This window comes from Bufo gargarizans, chromosome 1 (assembly GCF_014858855.1).
Source record: "Bufo gargarizans isolate SCDJY-AF-19 chromosome 1, ASM1485885v1, whole genome shotgun sequence".
NCBI classification, from domain to species: domain Eukaryota; kingdom Metazoa; phylum Chordata; class Amphibia; order Anura; family Bufonidae; genus Bufo; species Bufo gargarizans.
In genome coordinates this window covers 204,335,863-204,355,785 of record NC_058080.1, presented here as the reverse complement: position 1 = coordinate 204,355,785, position 19,923 = coordinate 204,335,863, and the positions used below count along the sequence as shown (strand labels likewise).

The window sequence follows — 19,923 nt, the reverse complement described above, 5'->3', positions numbered from 1 at the left end:
TATATATATATATATATATATATATATATATATATATATATGGAGAGAGAGAGAGAGATAATAGAAATAGATAGATATAGATAGATAGATAGATAGATAGATAATAGAAAGAGATAGATAGATAAAATAGATAGATAGATAGATAGATAACATATATATATATAGAGAGAGAGAGAGAGAGAGAGAGAGATAATAGAAAGAGATAGATAGATAATATATAGAATATAGATAGATAATAGAGATAGATAGATAATATATAGAATATAGATAGATAATAGAGATAGATAGATAACAGATAGAGATAGATAAATATTAGATAGATAGATAAATAGATAGATAACAGATAGATAAATAGATAGATAACAGATAGATAGATGGATGGATAGATAAATAGATAATAGAACAGATAGATAGATATAGAAAGAGGAGTTGCCAGGTTGGCAGCACAGCAACATATCATTTTGGGGTCACGTAGAAGACAATGGACGCCCCTTTTGTCCGCCCGCTGTGCAGCATTACTGTGGAAGCCCCACTCCCATGCTTCTGAATAGATCCCATAATTGAGGGCACCGTCTATAGAAATGCCCTGCCCAGCTGTCTGCGTGCTGGGTGCAGTGATATCCACACCATTACTGGTGAGCAGACACCAGGCAGACGTTGCTGGAGATATCAGAGCCCCTGTCTTGGCCTTTGCTGCATTGTATGGGAAACCCTTTCAATCCTCCCGGCCCCTTCTATTAATATGCAGGCCTAATGAGAGTTCAGGAGAGCCAAGAATCCCTGGAGGTCGCTGCTCCTTGTGGGACTTCATGCTAAGTGAACAGAGCGTCTATTTAATGTCTGGGAACCCGCGCACTAAGGAGGGCTTGCCAGAAGTTTACATTCAGCACAAGGAGCCCTTTCTTCCCCTATATGTGGGGCTGGGATTTATTGTTGTGGATCTGTCCCGACCTACTTTATTATAAAGCGGACATTAATGTCAGCGTGTGAATGGCGGGCACCAGACAGGGCTCCCACTTTGTTGGGGGTTTTTTCTCAGGTTTTCAAAGCTGCTAACCCAGTGAAGATTACCGGCATAATGGCTTGTAATGAGGCCGCGCCGAATATTTCATTGGCATCTGTTATGCAAATCGCCAATACTCAGACAATATATGCGTTTGACTAATTAAAATAAAAAATGTAATTAGACGTATACAAGTCTGGCTCCCAGATGCCACAATAGGCAACAAGTCATTGTACAGGTAGAGCCTAGGGATACCAGCCTCCTGTACACAGAAGACGGAGACAGTCAGTAGGTAGTGTCCGCTCTCTATAATAGGAATACCAGCCTCCTGTACACAGAACACGGAGACAGTCAGTAGGTAGTGTCCGCTCTCTATAATAGGAATACCAGCCTCCTGTACACAGAACACGGAGACAGTCAGTAGGTAGTGTCCGCTCTCTATAATAGGAATACCAGCCTCCTGTACACAGAACACGGAGACAGTCAGTAGGTAGTGTCCGCTCTCTATAATAGGAATACCAGCCTCCTGTACACAGAACACGGAGACAGTCAGTAGGTAGTGTCCGCTCTCTATAATAGGAATACCAGCCTCCTGTACACAGAACACGGAGACAGTCAGTAGGTAGTGTCCGCTCTCTATAATAGGAATACCAGCCTCCTGTACACAGAACACGGAGACAGTCAGTAGGTAGTGTCCGCTCTCTATAGTAGGGATACCAGCCTCCTGTACACAGAACACGGAGACAGTCAGTAGGTAGTGTCCGCTCTCTATAATAGGAATACCAGCCTCCTGTACACAGAACACGGAGACAGTCAGTAGGTAGTGTCCGCTCTCTATAATAGGAATACCAGCCTCCTGTACACAGAACACGGAGACAGTCAGTAGGTAGTGTCCGCTCTCTATAATAGGAATACCAGCCTCCTGTACACAGAAGACGGAGACAGTCAGAAGGTAGTGTCCGCTCTCTATAATAGGAATACCAGCCTCCTGTACACAGAAGACGGAGACAGTCAGTAGGTAGTGTCCGCTCTCTATAATAGGAATACCAGCCTCCTGTACACAGAACACGGAGACAGTCAGTAGGTAGTGTCCGCTCTCTATAATAGGAATACCAGCCTCCTGTACACAGAACACGGAGACAGTCAGTAGGTAGTGTCCGCTCTCTATAATAGGAATACCAGCCTCCTGTACACAGAACACGGAGACAGTCAGTAGGTAGTGTCCGCTCTCTATAATAGGAATACCAGCCTCCTGTACACAGAACACGGAGACAGTCAGTAGGTAGTGTCCGCTCTCTATAATAGGAATACCAGCCTCCTGTACACAGAACACGGAGACAGTCAGTAGGTAGTGTCCGCTCTCTAATAATAGGGATACCAGCCTCCTGTACACAGAAGACGGAGACAGTCAGTAGGTAGTGTCCGCTCTCTATAATAGGAATACCAGCCTCCTGTACACAGAACACGGAGACAGTCAGTAGGTAGTGTCCGCTCTCTATAATAGGAATACCAGCCTCCTGTACACAGAACACGGAGACAGTCAGTAGGTAGTGTCCGCTCTCTATAATAGGAATACCAGCCTCCTGTACACAGAACACGGAGACAGTCAGTAGGTAGTGTCCGCTCTCTATAATAGGAATACCAGCCTCCTGTACACAGAACACGGAGACAGTCAGTAGGTAGTGTCCGCTCTCTATAATAGGGATACCAGCCTCCTGTACACAGAACACGGAGACAGTCAGTAGGTAGTGTCCGCTCTCTATAATAGGAATACCAGCCTCCTGTACACAGAACACGGAGACAGTCAGTAGGTAGTGTCCGCTCTCTATAATAGGAATACCAGCCTCCTGTACACAGAACACGGAGACAGTCAGTAGGTAGTGTCCGCTCTCTATAATAGGAATACCAGCCTCCTGTACACAGAAGACGGAGACAGTCAGAAGGTAGTGTCCGCTCTCTATAATAGGAATACCAGCCTCCTGTACACAGAAGACGGAGACAGTCAGTAGGTAGTGTCCGCTCTCTATAATAGGAATACCAGCCTCCTGTACACAGAAGACGGAGACAGTCAGTAGGTAGTGTCCGCTCTCTATAATAGGCATACCAGCCTCCTGTACACAGAAGACGGAGACAGTCAGTAGGTAGTGTCCGCTCTCTATAATAGGAATACCAACCTCCTGTACACAGAACACGGAGACAGTCAGTAGGTAGTGTCCGCTCTCTATAATAGGAATACCAGCCTCCTGTACACAGAACACGGAGACAGTCAGTAGGTAGTGTCCGCTCTCTAATAATAGGAATACCAGCCTCCTGTACACAGAACATGGAGACAGTCAGTAGGTAGTGTCCGCTCTCTAATAATAGGAATACCAGCCTCCTGTACACAGAACACGGAGACAGTCAGTAGGTAGTGTCCGCTCTCTATAATAGGGATACCAGCCTCCTGTACACAGAACACAGAGACAGTCAGTAGGTAGTGTCCGCTCTCTAATAATAGGGATACCAGCCTCCTGTACACAGAACACAGAGACAGTCAGTAGGTAGTGTCCGCTCTCTAATAATAGGAATACCAGCCTCCTGTACACAGAACATGGAGAGAGTCAGTAGGTAGTGTCCGCTCTCTAATAATAGGAATACCAGCCTCCTGTACACAGAACACGGAGACAGTCAGTAGGTAGTGTCCGCTCTCTATAATAGGGATACCAGCCTCCTGTACACAGAACATGGAGACAGTCAGTAGGTAGTGTCCGCTCTCTATAATAGGGATACCAGCCTCCTGTACACAGAAGACGGAGACAGTCAGTAGGTAGTGTCCGCTCTCTATAGTAGGGATACCAGCCTCCTGTACACAGAACACGGAGACAGTCAGTAGGTAGTGTCCGCTCTCTATAATAGGAATACCAGCCTCCTATACACAGAACACGGAGACAGTCAGAAGGTAGTGTCCGCTCTCCATAATAGGAATACCAGCCTCCTGTACACAGAACACAGAGACAGTCAGTAGGTAGTGTCCGCTCTCTATAATAGGAATACCAACCTCCTGTACACAGAACACGGAGACAGTCAGTAGGTAGTGTCCGCTCTCTATAATAGGAATACCAGCCTCCTGTACACAGAACACGGAGACAGTCAGTAGGTAGTGTCCGCTCTCTAATAATAGGGATACCAGCCTCCTGTACACAGAACACGGAGACAGTCAGAAGGTAGTGTCCACTCTCTATAATAGGAATACCAGCCTCCTGTACACAGAACACGGAGACAGTCAGTAGGTAGTGTCCGCTCTCTAATAATAGGGATACCAGCCTCCTGTACACAGAACACGGAGACAGTCAGTAGGTAGTGTCCGCTCTCTATAATAGGGATACCAGCCTCCTGTACACAGAACACGGAGACAGTCAGTAGGTAGTGTCCGCTCTCTAATAATAGGCACACCAGCCTCCTGAACACAGAAGACGGAGACAGTCAGTAGGTAGTGTCCGCTCTCTATAATAGGAATACCAGCCTCCTGTACACAGAAGACGCAGACAGTCAGTAGGTAGTGTCCGCTCTCTATAATAGGAATACCAGCCTCCTGTACACAGAAGACGGAGACAGTCAGTAGGTAGTGTCCGCTCTCTATAATAGGAATACCAGCCTCCTGTACACAGAAGACGGAGACAGTCAGTAGGTAGTGTCCGCTCTCTATAATAGGGATACCAGCCTCCTGTACACAGAACACGGAGACAGTCAGTAGGTAGTGTCCGCTCTCTATAATAGGAATACCAGCCTCCTGTACACAGAAGACGGAGACAGTCAGTAGGTAGTGTCCGCTCTCTAATAATAGGGATACCAGCCTCCTGTACATAGAACACGGAGACAGTCAGTAGGTAGTGTCCGCTCTCTAATAATAGGAATACCACCCTCCTGTACATAGAACACGGAGACAGTCAGTAGGTAGTGTCCGCTCTCTATAATAGGGATACCAGCCTCCTGTACACAGAACACGGAGACAGTCAGTAGGTAGTGTCCGCTCTCTATAATAGGAATACCAGCCTCCTGTACACAGAACACGGAGACAGTCAGAAGGTAGTGTCCGCTCTCTATAATAGGAATACCAGCCTCCTGTACACAGAACACAGAGACAGTCAGTAGGTAGTGTCCGCTCTCTATAATAGGAATACCAGCCTCCTGTACACAGAACACGGAGACAGTCAGTAGGTAGTGTCCGCTCTCTATAGTAGGGATACCAGCCTCCTGTACAAAGAACATGGAGACAGTCAGTAGGTAGTGTCCGCTCTCTATAATAGGGATACCAGCCTCCTGTACACAGAACACGGAGACAGTCAGTAGGTAGTGTCCGCTCTCTATAATAGGGATACCAGCCTCCTGTGCACAGAAGACGGAGACAGTCAGTAGGTAGTGTCCGCTCTCTATAGTAGGGATACCAGCCTCCTGTACACAGAACATGGAGACAGTCAGTAGGTAGTGTCCGCTCTCTAAAATAGGAATACCAGCCTCCTGTACACAGAACACGGAGACAGTCAGTAGGTAGTGTCCGCTCTCTATAATAGGAATACCAGCCTCCTGTACACAGAAGACGGAGACAGTCAGTAGGTAGTGTCCGCTCTCTATAATAGGAATACCAGCCTCCTGTACACAGAACATGGAGACAGTCAGTAGGTAGTGTCCGCTCTCTAATAATAGGGATACCAGCCTCCTGTACACAGAACACGGAGACAGTCAGTAGGTAGTGTCCGCTCTCTATAATAGGGATACCAGCCTCCTGTACACAGAAGACGGAGACAGTCAGTAGGTAGTGTCCGCTCTCTATAGTAGGGATACCAGCCTCCTGTACACAGAACATGGAGACAGTCAGTAGGTAGTGTCCGCTCTCTATAATAGGAATACCAGCCTCCTGTACATAGAACACGGAGACAGTCAGTAGGTAGTGTCCGCTCTCTAATAATAGGGATACCAGCCTCCTGTACACAGAACACGGAGACAGTCAGTAGGTAGTGTCCGCTCTCTATAATAGGAATACCAGCCTCCTGTACACAGAACACGGAGACAGTCAGGAAATACCGTCCGCTCTCTAATAATAGGAAATAAGACGTAAAGAGAAAAGAACAAATCTCATTAGTCTTTTTACAGGGTTTAACTGATCTCTATACAATACCCCTGTCTGTTAGAATTCTGAATGCTAATCTCTATCTATCTATTGCTCTTTATCTATCTCATATCTATCTATCTCTTTATCTATCTATCTATCTATCTATCTATCTATCTCCTATTTTCTCTTTATCTATCTATCTATCTATCTATCTATCTTCTATTATCTATCTATCTCTTTATCTATCTATCTCTCTATCTATCTCCTATTTTCTCTTTATCTATCTATCTATCTATCTATCTATCTCCTATTTTCTCTTTATCTATCTATCTATCTATCTATCTTCTATTATCTATCTATCTCTTTATCTATCTATATATCTATCCATCTACTATCTATATATCTATCTCCTATTATCTATCTTTATCTATCTATCTATCTGGTCCTATATATACAATCTTTTTCTGGCCTTCTTGTTTTCGCTTAGAACAATCCCGTAGGAGCCCCTTACATTACTCCACACTACATGCTGTGTTCTTGGTGTTTTTTCTGGACAACTGTTTGAACGATTTTCTCTGGCATTTTTTTCTGTATACAGAAGGAGATGTCAAACGCCACAAAAAGTGCCAAATGCTTCATTATGTCACCTAATTAACAGAAATGACAACAGCATTTGTGTCCAGTGTTTCATATTTCAGATAGATATTGGTTTGTCTATCTATTTCTAGCTATTATCTATCTATCTATCTATTATCTATATATCTATCTATCTATCCATCTATCTATTCTGTCTGTATCTATCTATCTATCTATCTATCTATTTATCTATCTATCCATCTATCTATTCTGTCTGTATCTATCTATCTATTATCTATTTATCTATCTATCCATTTATCTTGTATCTATCGATCAAATCAGAAAAGCTTTATTGGCAGGACTAAATACATTTTAGCATTGCCAAAGCAAGTGGTAAATAATTGGGTAGGGTTGGGGGTGGGGACAGGTCCAGGGTGGGGGTATAGGAGTCCATGGTATATCAGGCTCCTCTCAGTCTATGGCAGGCGAGGCCGCTGTGTTCTCCTATCTATGTATCTCCTATTATCTATCTATTATCTATCATCTATCTATTATCTATCTATCTATTATCTATCATCTATCTATTATCTATCTATCTATCTCTTATCTAGCATCTATCTATTATCTATCATCTATCTATCTCCTATTATCTATCTATCTATCTATCTATCTCCTATTATCTATCATCTATCTATCTCCTATTATCTATCTATCTATCTATCTATCTCCTATTATCTATCTATCTATCTCCTATTATCTATCTATTCTCTATCTATCTATCATCTATATCTATCTCCTACTATCTATTCTATCTATCTATCATCTATCTATTATCTAGCTCCGATTATCTATTTATCTATCTATATATTATCTATCTATCTCCTACTATCTATCCTATCTATCTATCATTTATCTATTATCTATCTATCTATCTCCGATTATCTATCTATCTATTATCTATCTATCTATCTATCTATCTATCTCCTACTATCTATCTATCTATCTATCTATCTATCTATCTATCTATCTATCTATCTCCTACTATCTATCTATCTATCTCCTACTATCTATCTATCTCATACTATCTATCTATCTATCTATCATCTATCTCCTACTATCTATCTATCTCCTACTATCTATCTATCTATTTTCTATCTATCTGCTCCTTCATATACAGTTTCTGGAATTCTTTTTTTTCACTAATGAAAAAACCTAGAAATCCTTTTGCATTTTTCCTGGGGTTTTTAGTGGGTTTTTTTTCTGGACAATTCTTTTCTGTGAACAATTTTCTTTGCCATTTTTTCCGTATACAGGAGAAGATGCCCAAGCACCTCAAATAGTGCCAAATGCTTCAACATGCCTCAATGCTTAAGGGGAATATATCATTCATATTTTTTCTGCCATACAAAAGTCATACATTTTGTCATGGCTGCCATTTTGTCTCATAACTTACAGCTTTTCCCCCTTCATCGTATCCTTTAACACTTCACATAAAAATGGGCGAGGCATGGGTGGTAGTGGGTGGCCCTAGGCGGGTATATACCAGTATATACGCCTGGAGCACATTACACCGGGTGCGTGAAACCAAGGATGCACCAGATTGAACTCCCCTCCGGTGGTTTGTTATTGAGGCTGGCAGAACTCCGTCAGTCTTCATACATTCCCCCCAAGGAGAGCACTAGGACCAGCAATGGTTGCACAGGGGCCTTCTGCTGTCTACGTACCACCTGCACACTGAAGACTGATTGTTTTCTGTGAAATGTAAAAGGGAAGCCAAATGGTGCTAAAAAGATGCTGAAAGCCCCTAACTGTAGTCGCCCATTTGGTGCCTTTGTGTGGATTGTTTGGCAGAAGACAGTGAGAGCCATTTGGCTGACCCTGGAGGATGTTGATGACCACATTCCTGGCTGATCATTGATAGGTGGTGAAATAATGGACAGATCATTAGTTCCACAAAATGTAACCTTTCTGTTATGTCCCAGGTGACAAATCTCTCGACTCCAAGCTTCATTTCATCTCGCAAGTGGTGGTTTACAGTTTGCACGAGTGGCGTTAACCTTGCCAGTCTTTATTTATAGGATGTCTTGGTTTTGGCCACCATGCCGTAAAACGTCTGACTTCTTGTCTCTGCGCCTCCCGTGATATTTGTTCTTAGAATATGCATCCCATGTGTCATCATTGATCTCCGATCGTTTGCTCTTCTTGGCAATTTTATGGTCCATTTAGTGAGTGGACATTAATTTAGAACGTAAGTCTACCTGTAGTCTCTCAATTTCTCTGGCCACTGGTCTAGAGCCGTAGTTTAATATGTTCTACACCGCAGCGGGTTATTGAGCAGCACGGTGGGTGATTTTAAATCAGACATGCTTTAAGGCCCACACACCGTGCACGTCTACGGAGATAAGGAACTGGCCTGCAGCTATCCCTCCCAGCCGAGAAGGAAACGGCTCTCCCTATAAATACCTTCATCAGAATGAAATGATTGAGTTAGACAACTCATTTGGAAATCATTTTGGATTTTACTCGGCAGCCGATATGCACAGGCTCACACGCGGTATTTCCATAATGTGATATTGCAGTTTGTGATTTGCGAGGCCATAAAGCCATAATATCAATCATTTATCAATGAGAAAGCCCAACCACGTTTTACAGCAGTCACTAATAGACATGGTTAGTTTATCTGTTCAGCGGTAAAGTGGAATTGCATCGAGAGGAAGATAATTTGGGTGAATTAATTATAAAATAACTGTTGCTTAGCTACTCCACCGACTTCATTCGCTCCGAACGCCATAGTCCACAGAAGTGGGCCATAGGAATTAAAGGCAAATAAAAGTCCCAGGAATTGATACTTGTTGGTCTGTCTAATGAGAAGGAGAGATGTTCCCACCATATTAATAGATGGCGTGCCCCTGGGCATGTAGGTGAGAGTTCTATAACCCCCATCCTCTCCTTCATCTCATTGATACAATCATATCTCACCCGTCCCATAATGGTGGAAGACGTCTCTGTGCAACGTCTTCAGCTACAGCTCAGGAATGTTAATCAAATGTGACCTTTAAATGTCTTCTCACACGTATAGGGCCAGTCATTAAGGCTCGGCACGGCTTCCTGCTCTGATATCTACAAGGCTATATGCCCAGTATATGCTGGGTGCTCCTCTCGTCCCAAGCCAGTGCAATCTATTTTCCCACCCTTTCCTTGACTAACATATTCAAGCCCTTTGCCCTTCTCCCGTGGAGCAGGAACAATATCTCATGAATACACGTCTCCTCTCACATCCACTGCCATTCACTGCTGCCTGATTGAAAATCTGTCATTTATTTTGGAGGCTTTTGCGTTCTTTCCCCTAAAACCAACAAAGCCCGACAGCTGGTAATCATGATCCCGTTCTATCTATCTATCTATCTATCTATCTATCTCTACTAGCTATGTTATCTATTTATCTAATATTTATCTATCTATGTAACTAAGTATCTATCTAACTAATATCTGTCTATCTATCTAATATCTGTCTATCTATTATCTATCTATCTATCTATCTATCTATCTATCTATCCCTTCTAGCTATATTATCTATATCTATAGCTATTTATCTATCTTATATCTATCTATTATCTATCTATCTATGTAACTAAGTATCAGTCTATTTATCTATCTAATATCTGTCTATTATCTATCTATCTCTACTAGGTATATTATCTATATATGTATATCATAGATATCTATCTATCTATCTATCTATCTATCTATCTATCGATCTATCTATCCCTACTAGCTATATTATCTATATCTATAGCTATTTATCTATCTTATATCTATCTATTATCTATCTATCTATGTAACTAAGTATCAGTCTATTTATCTATCTAATATCTGTCTATTATCTATCTATCTCTACTAGGTATATTATCTATATATGTATATCATAGATATCTATCTATCTATCTATCTATCTATCTATCTATCTATCTAGCTAGCTAGCTAGCTAGCTATCTCTACTAGCTATGCTATCTATGTAATATTTGTCTATCTATGTAACTAAGTATCTATCGATCTAAATAATATCAATGTATTATCTATCTATCGATCTATCTATCCCTTCTAGCTATATTATCTATATCTATAGCTATTTATCTATCTTATAGCTATCTATTATCTATCTATCTATCTAATATCTGTCTATATATCTATGTAACTAAGTATCAGTCTATCTATCTATCTGTCTATCTATCTTATATATATATATATCTAATATCTGTCTATGTATTATCTATCTATCTATCTATCTATCTATCTATCTATCTATCCCTTCTAGCTATATTATCTATAGCTATTTATCTATCTACCTATCTATCTATGTATCTATCTTATATCTATCTAATATCTGTCTATGTATTATCTATCTATCTATCTATCTATCTATCTATCTATCTATCCCTTCTAGCTATATTATCTATAGCTATTTATCTATCTACCTATCTATCTATGTATCTATCTTATATCTATCTAATATCTGTCTATGTATTATCTATCTATCTATCTATCTATCTATCTATCTATCTATCTATCTATCTATCTATCTATCCCTTCTAGCTATATTATCTATAGCTATTTATCTATCTACCTATCTATCTATGTATCTATCTTATATCTATCTAATATCTGTCTATGTATTATCTATCTATCTATCTATCTATCTATCTATCTATCCCTTCTAGCTATATTATCTATATCTATAGCTATTTATCTATCTTATAGCTATCTATTATCTATCTATCTATCTATCTATCTATCTAATATCTGTCTATATATCTATGTAACTAAGTATCAGTCTATCTGTCTATCTATCTATCTATCTATCTATCTATCTATCTATCTCTACTAGCTATATTATCTTTATATCTATCTCATAGATATTCATCTATCTTATAGCTATCAATCTCTCTATTCATCTCTACTAGCTACATTATCTATCTATCTATCTATCACAAATTCAAAAAAACTTTATTGGCATGTCAAAGTAAAACATTTAGCAAAGCAAAATAAATAATAGGTATTGTGGAGGGGGGTTTGATGTGGGAATTAAAGGGGGTGGATGTTGGGTTAAAGGGGCAGTATAGGGGTATAGGATGTTGCGTTTCCTCCGTCTATCTATCTATCTATCTATCTATCTATCTATCTATCTATCTATCTATCGCATATCTATCTCTATCTATCTCATAGCTATTTATCTTTCTACCTTATAGCTATCTGTCTATTACATATCTATCTTATATCTATCTATCATATATAGATGAATCTATCTATTATCTATATGTCTATTCTATCTATGTGTCTGTCTTTTGTTTCTATCCAATTATTTTTATAGAAAATCCACACCAAAATTATAGGTGCACAGCATATAATTAATCAGAATATAAATTTTATTAGTTTTACATCAATTATAAAAATATAAAATCAGCAGCAGTAGCATATTCAGAAAAACAAGCCACAGTATATACGTCACCTGTTACTAAGCAAAGCCCACCTATAAGCCCTACGTTGTAGTACAGTTCCCACCCTTAGACGGTATAAGAGGGTAATATTCATAGTGCAAAACCATCTATAAAATAGTTAATAAAAACCACCAAGGGGAGGGAACAAGGCATATAACCCGAGCCAACAGTAACAAAGTGCCTGCTGCAATAAATAGTTCACAGAAAACAGGGACTGCATGAAAAGGTTACTCAGACCAGTGTGGCTTCAACCCAAACGCACGTTTCGCAATTAGCTTCCTCAGGGGAACAATTATTTTTATGTTAATTTTTTTTTTTGCTAATAATTCACATTGCTGTTTCTTCCAATATGGCTAATAAATCTACGCTGACCTGTAAATGGTAAAACATAGCCAATCACGCCTTAGCAGAAAGGTTTTCACCCAAAAAAGAAAAAAAAAATGCTTACAATTATTTAATCCGTTTTGTTCTCATTATTTTTATTTGCGCGACAGGGTATAAAGGCTTGACGATGTCGGTTTCTGTATAAAACCCTTTATGCTTCTGGTATCCCCCTCCTCAGCCCTTCTCCGATTCTTTAATCCCAGCTGCAGTTCACGTCTGAATTCTTCAACAGCTCACTGATCAGTAATTTATTTCCAGACTTCTGCATACTTATTATCAATGGAAGGTTAGGATGGAAGGCACAGCCACTGTGTGCTACATTGCTTCATTTAAAATAAAAGTCATTACAAAGTGAGATTAATCTGTAATAAAAGCGCTTCCATTTGCTGCCCTTTACCACTTGTTGATGATTCTGCTCTTTTTTTTATTTTCACAAAGTGCATTTATGGCACTGAAATGACAGAACAGTTAACATTATGAATCTAATTATAACATAGGGCATTAGTTGAATACTAAATGGATACTCGAACTGATGCACTGACACAACGAGATACGCATATTGCTCATACTTACACAAGAATACCAGGAAATAATGCAGGCCAGTGTAAAACCACGTCCTTAACATCATTAGTCACAATCTGCTATCACACAACACAAAGTAACAAACACGTGTCTGCTATAATTGTATTTGAGCCACCAGATCACTGAGTGGCCTAGAGTTGTGCGGCCCTTTAAAAAGGTTGTCCAGCCATTTCAATTTTTTAAAATAATGATCGGAATGGCTAAAGAAGTTATATACGCACCTCAATGATCTCCCGGTGCTCCCATTCAGACTCATGTCCTCTGCTCCTCGTTCCCTTTGGCACAGGAAATGTTTCTGCTCAGCCAGTCATGGTGGCCTTCCTCAGCCAGTCATTGGCAGAGTGGTCACATTTCCCTGGAAGAGACCGTTGGGGGATCTGAGATGACGAGGAGCAGGAGCCACTGGGTATTATGTCTTCTTTTCATTTTTTTTAATCTGATTTTCTTGAATTTTTAAATAAAAAACAGAGCAAGCACCATAAAATGACATTCTAGTAGGCACGCGGGCCTGATGATGCAAAGTCTAAATGCCGCAGAAACTACGTGATAAATCCTCTTCAAAAACAATAAGAACAAACATGGTGATTGATGACATAGAAACAAATAGATAACTAGATAAATGTTATCTGTCAGTTAAAGCCAGATAGTAACACATCTCCTTTTTTCTAATCTCTTTTTATTTTCTGATTGTAGTTTTTTATTTATTTATTTTTTCTGAACATGATTATGGGGGCGGCCATTTTGCCTGAGCTGTTCTTAACAGCATTTAGAAAGCATTAAGAAAATAGCTTTACGGCAGCCCCGTGGGCCATAGACACAACGGTCTGGAGGGGGGAGTTTCCAGACACGCTCTGTGACCTACGCGGGGTCATTGTAGAAGGGAAGAATAGATCAGCTCTGACAATCACCTATTGTGAATGATGGATTCTCTATTATCTATACACAGAGGGGGATATCCTTTCAGGCAGGATTAGAAGAAGTATTAGACATAGCGGCCAGTGCACAAACTGCAGCATTTCTGGTTTTAGTTTAAATATAAAAAGTGACTTGTAAAATAAAAGAATAACAACATAAAAAATTATTTTAAAATATGTTAAGCATAAAAAAGGGATTTAAACAGCAGGTCATTGTCTGATGACACATTCCCTTTAAATAATGTAGATCAAATACAAAAATGTAACTCCACTGACCCTATTGAGGATCTTCACCTGTGGTTCTGTTATCGTGCAGCGATTCCTAGCAGTCCTATGCAAGACCAGACAACACATAAAGAGCCACGATGTATTGATATGCCTGTATCTATAACCCTAAAAATTATTGTCAAATAATGAACTGGTTCTGTGGCCCTTTAAATGATTGAATCCCCAGCAGCCCTGTTTCCGAGGTTTAGATGTGGTTCTTCTTCCTTGTCGTGGGTCTTGTATAATATTCCTCTGAAGCTCTGTGCACACAGTTGGTATGGGAGGCACATTAGCATACATATGGCATTGTGTACACAGGCATTACGGCACAATTATAAACAACCCCATAGTGCATGTCTGTGTGCAAATCCATCACAGGCCTCCAAACTTTCACTGCTGTTCCTTCAGCCGAGCAAATGCTTGGTGCCAGTGAGGAATCCAAGGTATATCTTGGGAAACGGCATTCTGGGGTTTTATGTGTTGTTTATACAGTAGAACTCGGAATATGTGTTATACGGTAACCAGCCATCCTTAGCATCCCTACAACAAGAATGTGAAAGCGGCATAGGAAGGCAGGGGGCGAAATCAATCAAAATGTCAGATGTCACTCAGAGAGTGTAAATAGGCGGAGGAGACAAACGTAGGAGAGAAGAGGCAGGAAGCTGGTGAGGACATGTGTTGGCTGGTTTGTCAATAGTATCAGCAGCCACATCTCAGGTTACATGAGCACTTACAGCAGCTAATCCTGGACACGGTCTGGATAAGAGGTTACCGGAGGCAGAAAGAAATAATGTGATGAGGGAAAAGGGAGGAGAGAAAACTGACGGACAAGGAAATAGCAAGAGAGAAACACAGACAGAAGATGGAGGGAAAGGAAAGAGAAAGAAAGAAACGAGAAGATGAAATAAAAATAGATGGATTGGAAAGATGGGAGGAAGGAATGAAAGGGAAAAAAAAAGAAGTTAAAGTATAGAAGAAATTAGAAACATAAAATAAAAATAGGTGAAGAGTGGAAAGATGGAAGGAAGGAAAATATAGATAGAATGAGAGGATGAAATAAAAATAGGAGTAGAGAAGAAAGATGGAAAAAGGGGGTTTGAAGCGAAGAAGGGATGTAAAGAAGGACTGAAAGAAAGGAAAAAGCAAGAAAGTGAGTGAATAAGGATTGAGTATGTAATATGGAGAGAGGATAAGAAAGGAAGTAAGTGGGGGGGGGGGAAGTGAGGTACGAGGGAGCGGAAAGAGAGGAGGGGGAAGAATAAAGGAAGAAATGGAGGGGAGGAAGGAGGAAGGGAAGGAAGAAGCAGTAATAAACCAATATAATTCATACTAGGCTCTGGAATCGATACTTCACCTTCATACGTATTAGGTATGCCCTCTGGTTTATGGGCACGAAGGTTGTGCTGGAGGGATGAGTAAATCAGATGGTAATAGTGACCTTCCTGCTACGTCTCCCAGGCGGAGGCCATATTCTGAATGATACCAGCTTGTGAGGGGAATGGAATTCTAGAAGTAGCTAATTAGGGAGGAAGCACTCTAAGTTATGTAACCTACTGACTCATCTATCATCTTGATATATGGAGTAGGTCATGAAGGGTACATTAATACACCCCACACGCCAACTAATAGCTCATTATCCATGTGGAGATTAACAGATCATCACATCGAAAATGTGGGTAAAATTGATTATTCGTAGTTCTAACTGTAAGTGCTTTTTAGAATCTGCTTTCATTAAATTTCGCTGCTAATCATCTATTTAGAGGTGTAAAATATCAAGGTCTAAATCAATGGCGTCAAACTATTCAATTTTCTCATTAAAAAATGAAGCATAATTAAATATAGCTTTGCCTTTATCGACTCCAATGTGCCTCCGCAGGAGCTGACCTGTTCTCCAACTGTACAGAAGAGTGTAAAGCTCTGGGCCATTCGGACCGCTGCTGGATGCCTTCTTTTGTACCCTCCAGTGATGGCCGTCAGGCGGCAGACTACCGCAGCAATCTTCATGTGCCGGGTATGGACTCTGTTCCGGACACTGAAGTGTTTGAAGCACCTGAGGTGCCTCCAGGAGGGGAGAGATCCTTTTCTACATTTGGAAAGGAGAAGGCATTACAAGGGCTGGCAGGAGTAGGCAATGGAAATGGAGGAGGGAGCACACAAGAGAGAAAAGAGCTAGATGGCCTGCTCTCCGGGACCAGAGCGCCTTACAAGCCCCCCTATCTGAGTAAGTACTTGGAGAAATGTGTGTGATGAGAGTGGAGGTACTCGTAGCAACACTCCATGCTATGGCCTTCATTTTACAACCTGTGCTCAAGGCTGTAGTCTGATTGGTTGCTATGTCTTTATTTGTACTATCCTTTCTATAGATAGGGCCGTCATATGATTGCTGTTACATAGTGTTCTGAACACGTCGCCGTCACCCGGTTTTAATAAAACACATGATCAGTGTAGGAGATGCACTTCTCTTAACATCTTATTTAGCCGTAAGGAAGTTAAACAGAAAAGTGACCAGATTGTTCTTACTTGTTTATTGCTCCTCATTGCCAGTTATTATATGTTTTTTTTTAGAAAGTGTTGTGCATGAATTGGCATGTTCTCTAGAATCCTTCATGAACGTGATAAGATGTCATTATTAAAGGTGTCAATATGTATATATGAAGTGGAATCAAGAAACTTAACTGTATGACAGTCGAGTCAACAGATGACAAACATTTTTTTTCTATATAATTTACATTTTTTAATTATACAACTATATATATATATATATATGCAACTTTTATTACTATTAGAAGTTATATTATATATATATTATATATACTACTTTTATTACTATTAGAAGTTATAATATATATATATATATACACAACTTTGATTACTATTAGAAGTTATATTATATATACGCTATATATAATATATATATACTACTTTTATTACTATTAGAAGTTATATTTAATATATATATATATATATATATATATATATAATATATACACAACTTTTATTACTATTAGAAGTTATATTATAAATATATATATATATACGGTATGTATATATAATATATATATACAACTTTTATTACTATTAGAAGTTATATTATATATATATATACGGTATTATTATATATATATATATATACAACTTTTATTACTATTAGAAGTTATATTATATATACCGTGTATATATATATATATATAACTTTTATTACAAAGTTATAATACATATACATATATATTTATATAGATATACAACTTTATTACTATTAGAAGTTATATGATTCAACATTTTTGGGGTGGTTGTAAAATATCCAAATACTGACATAAGTAACTAGTGAATCCGACTTGTTTTTATGTTAGTGTGACAGTTGGAGCGTGCTTGTCCTATTCCTCTTGCTCTTTATTAGCCTTGTTATCTCAGTTTCTTTTATGTATTCAATTTAGAATGTTTTCCCCATTTTTTACCTTGTCTGACAGTCCCATTCTTTCTGCCTATCAATACGCACTGCTCTGGGCTCCTCCGTGTAAACCATTGATGGATTTCCTCACTCTCCTCCCACAGGATGCCTTTGTACTTCACACCCTTTGTTCTCTTGTGAACTAAAGCTCCATCCTAATCCCTTTCCTATTTCTATATTTCCCACCCGCCCTCCTTTTTACCCTTTCTGCTCTGACCTCTTTATTACCCCAATTTTCATCCTTATTTTACCAACTTGTACTTTTAAACATTTTAGCTTGCTCTTTAGCATACATTGTGGAGTATTTCCATCTAGAATTTGTAACCCAAAAAAATCTACATAGCTTGAAGTCATTATTGTTTTTTTTCTTGTAGTCTGTTACTTTCATCCAGCCAATGATGTTAGTCTATTAACTGCTGGTTTTGTACAGGAGGAACACGACAATAATGCCAGCCATAATAGTACCATAACAATAAGGGTCACCTAGTGTTTTCAGGTGAGGGCGTGTCACTCTGACATTGTGCCATCAGTGCGGATTTTGTCTGGGCGCGTCCCTTTAGCTAAATGAAGGATAGCACCTAGTTTACTAATTAGTCATATGAGAAATAATAGAGAAATGACACAACTTACAAGTTATAAAAATATTCTCCAGAATTCATTTTCTATGGGGAATACAAGAATTTAGTAAAAAGGTCAGGAGAACTATACATCTATGTAAAACTAGTATTTTCTACTGACTCATTGGAAGGTTAATACAGGTGATTGGCCCTGAACATTCTACATTTGATAAGCAAATGTTATATTTTGTCATGAGTGGCTGATTGTACGTACCGATGACTTCTCTGTACTCCACAGAATATTTCTATGGAATCACTGCTTTGTACTAGATGGTATCAGGATATTTAGGGTTAACCACATCGGACTGACTATACATAAAGATGCTGGAGGCCAAGGTGTGTAAAGCACATTGACGAAGTGAAGGACCTGGCAAGCATAGAAAAAGGCGGTGTCTATACATGTAGCCTGGCTGCTTGTAGATGACAAACACCGGGCGTGATGATTTTCTGTGCAGAAGCTACGCGGGGCGCGTGCATTTCTTATACCCCTTTTTATTAGCCCCAGCTATTTTCTTGGTATAGGTGACATACAGAAGAAATGAATGCATTTTCTTCAACTTTGTAGAGTAACAAACATGGAAACTCAAAATTGAACGGCTAATGCGCTAATTTCAAGTAGTGAAAACTTTTAGATATATTGTAAGTAGTCAATTAATTCTCATCCGGCATAAGGGATGCAGCTGGCACAAATGCGGGCTGTCAGCCGGACCAAAGACCGCTGAACGCAACAGGTTTTGTATGGCCGAAACGCAGCATTTATGCCAGAAAGTGGTCAGATCCCATTACAGTAAATAAGGGGACGACAATGATATTCTGAATCCGGCAATGCTGGATCCAATGAACTCTGGCAGGCTGGTCTCTGCTGGCACAGAAATGTTCACCGGAGATGTGAATGTGACCTAATTCAAATCTGTGTAAGAGCGGGAGTGATCATGAGGGAAGACATGTTTATGTCCTTCCATTCAAGCCTTCTGCCTTTCTATAGTGTAGTGAATTGAGCTCGGACCTTAGAATAGATGTACGTGAATTGCACTGAAAACGTAGAGGTTGAAATGAAACAGCGATAACTGGATAAATACTCACATTTCATGTGACTACACCTAGACATTGTTGTAAATTGCACTAAAATTTGGCTCAATTTGGTGAATGTAGCTCTAGAAAATTCTATCTTGTCAAAGAATGTGGCTTAATGGGAAAAGGGTATGTCCTATGATGTGAAATTTAGCACGACAATTCTCTTGCAACCAAAGCCAATCAGAAGTTGATGTAGGGTTAGACAAGAGAGCCTAGCCGTGCACTAAATGTATCACCCAGGATCGGCCACTGTGTTAGCTTAGGTTCCTATCTGCGCAGCTTAGGGCTACACCTCTACAGGGTCGCTACATCTGCCACGATGACTTTCACCATTTCTACAATGTGTAAATTAGAAGAAAAAGCCTATACACTATGATATTAGTGCTTCTGCTCACCGACATTGTATCAAGATCTTGGTAGTTATCTAGGTCAGGAATGTACAATGCAGAAAACAGTTTGTGTGTAGGGCGACGA

The 19,923-nt window shown here is 39.7% G+C and overlaps 1 protein-coding gene across 1 annotated transcript in view; it reads left to right on the top strand.

The window, feature by feature from the left end:
• Positions 1 to 19,923, top strand: part of PCDH10 (protocadherin 10) — a 60,648-nt gene that overhangs the window by 6,747 nt on the left and 33,978 nt on the right. Inside the window, exon 4 of the mRNA XM_044300977.1 lies at positions 16,187 to 16,531. Within this exon, the coding sequence (XP_044156912.1) occupies positions 16,187 to 16,531 (345 nt within the window). The remainder of the gene's footprint in view (positions 1 to 16,186; positions 16,532 to 19,923) is intronic.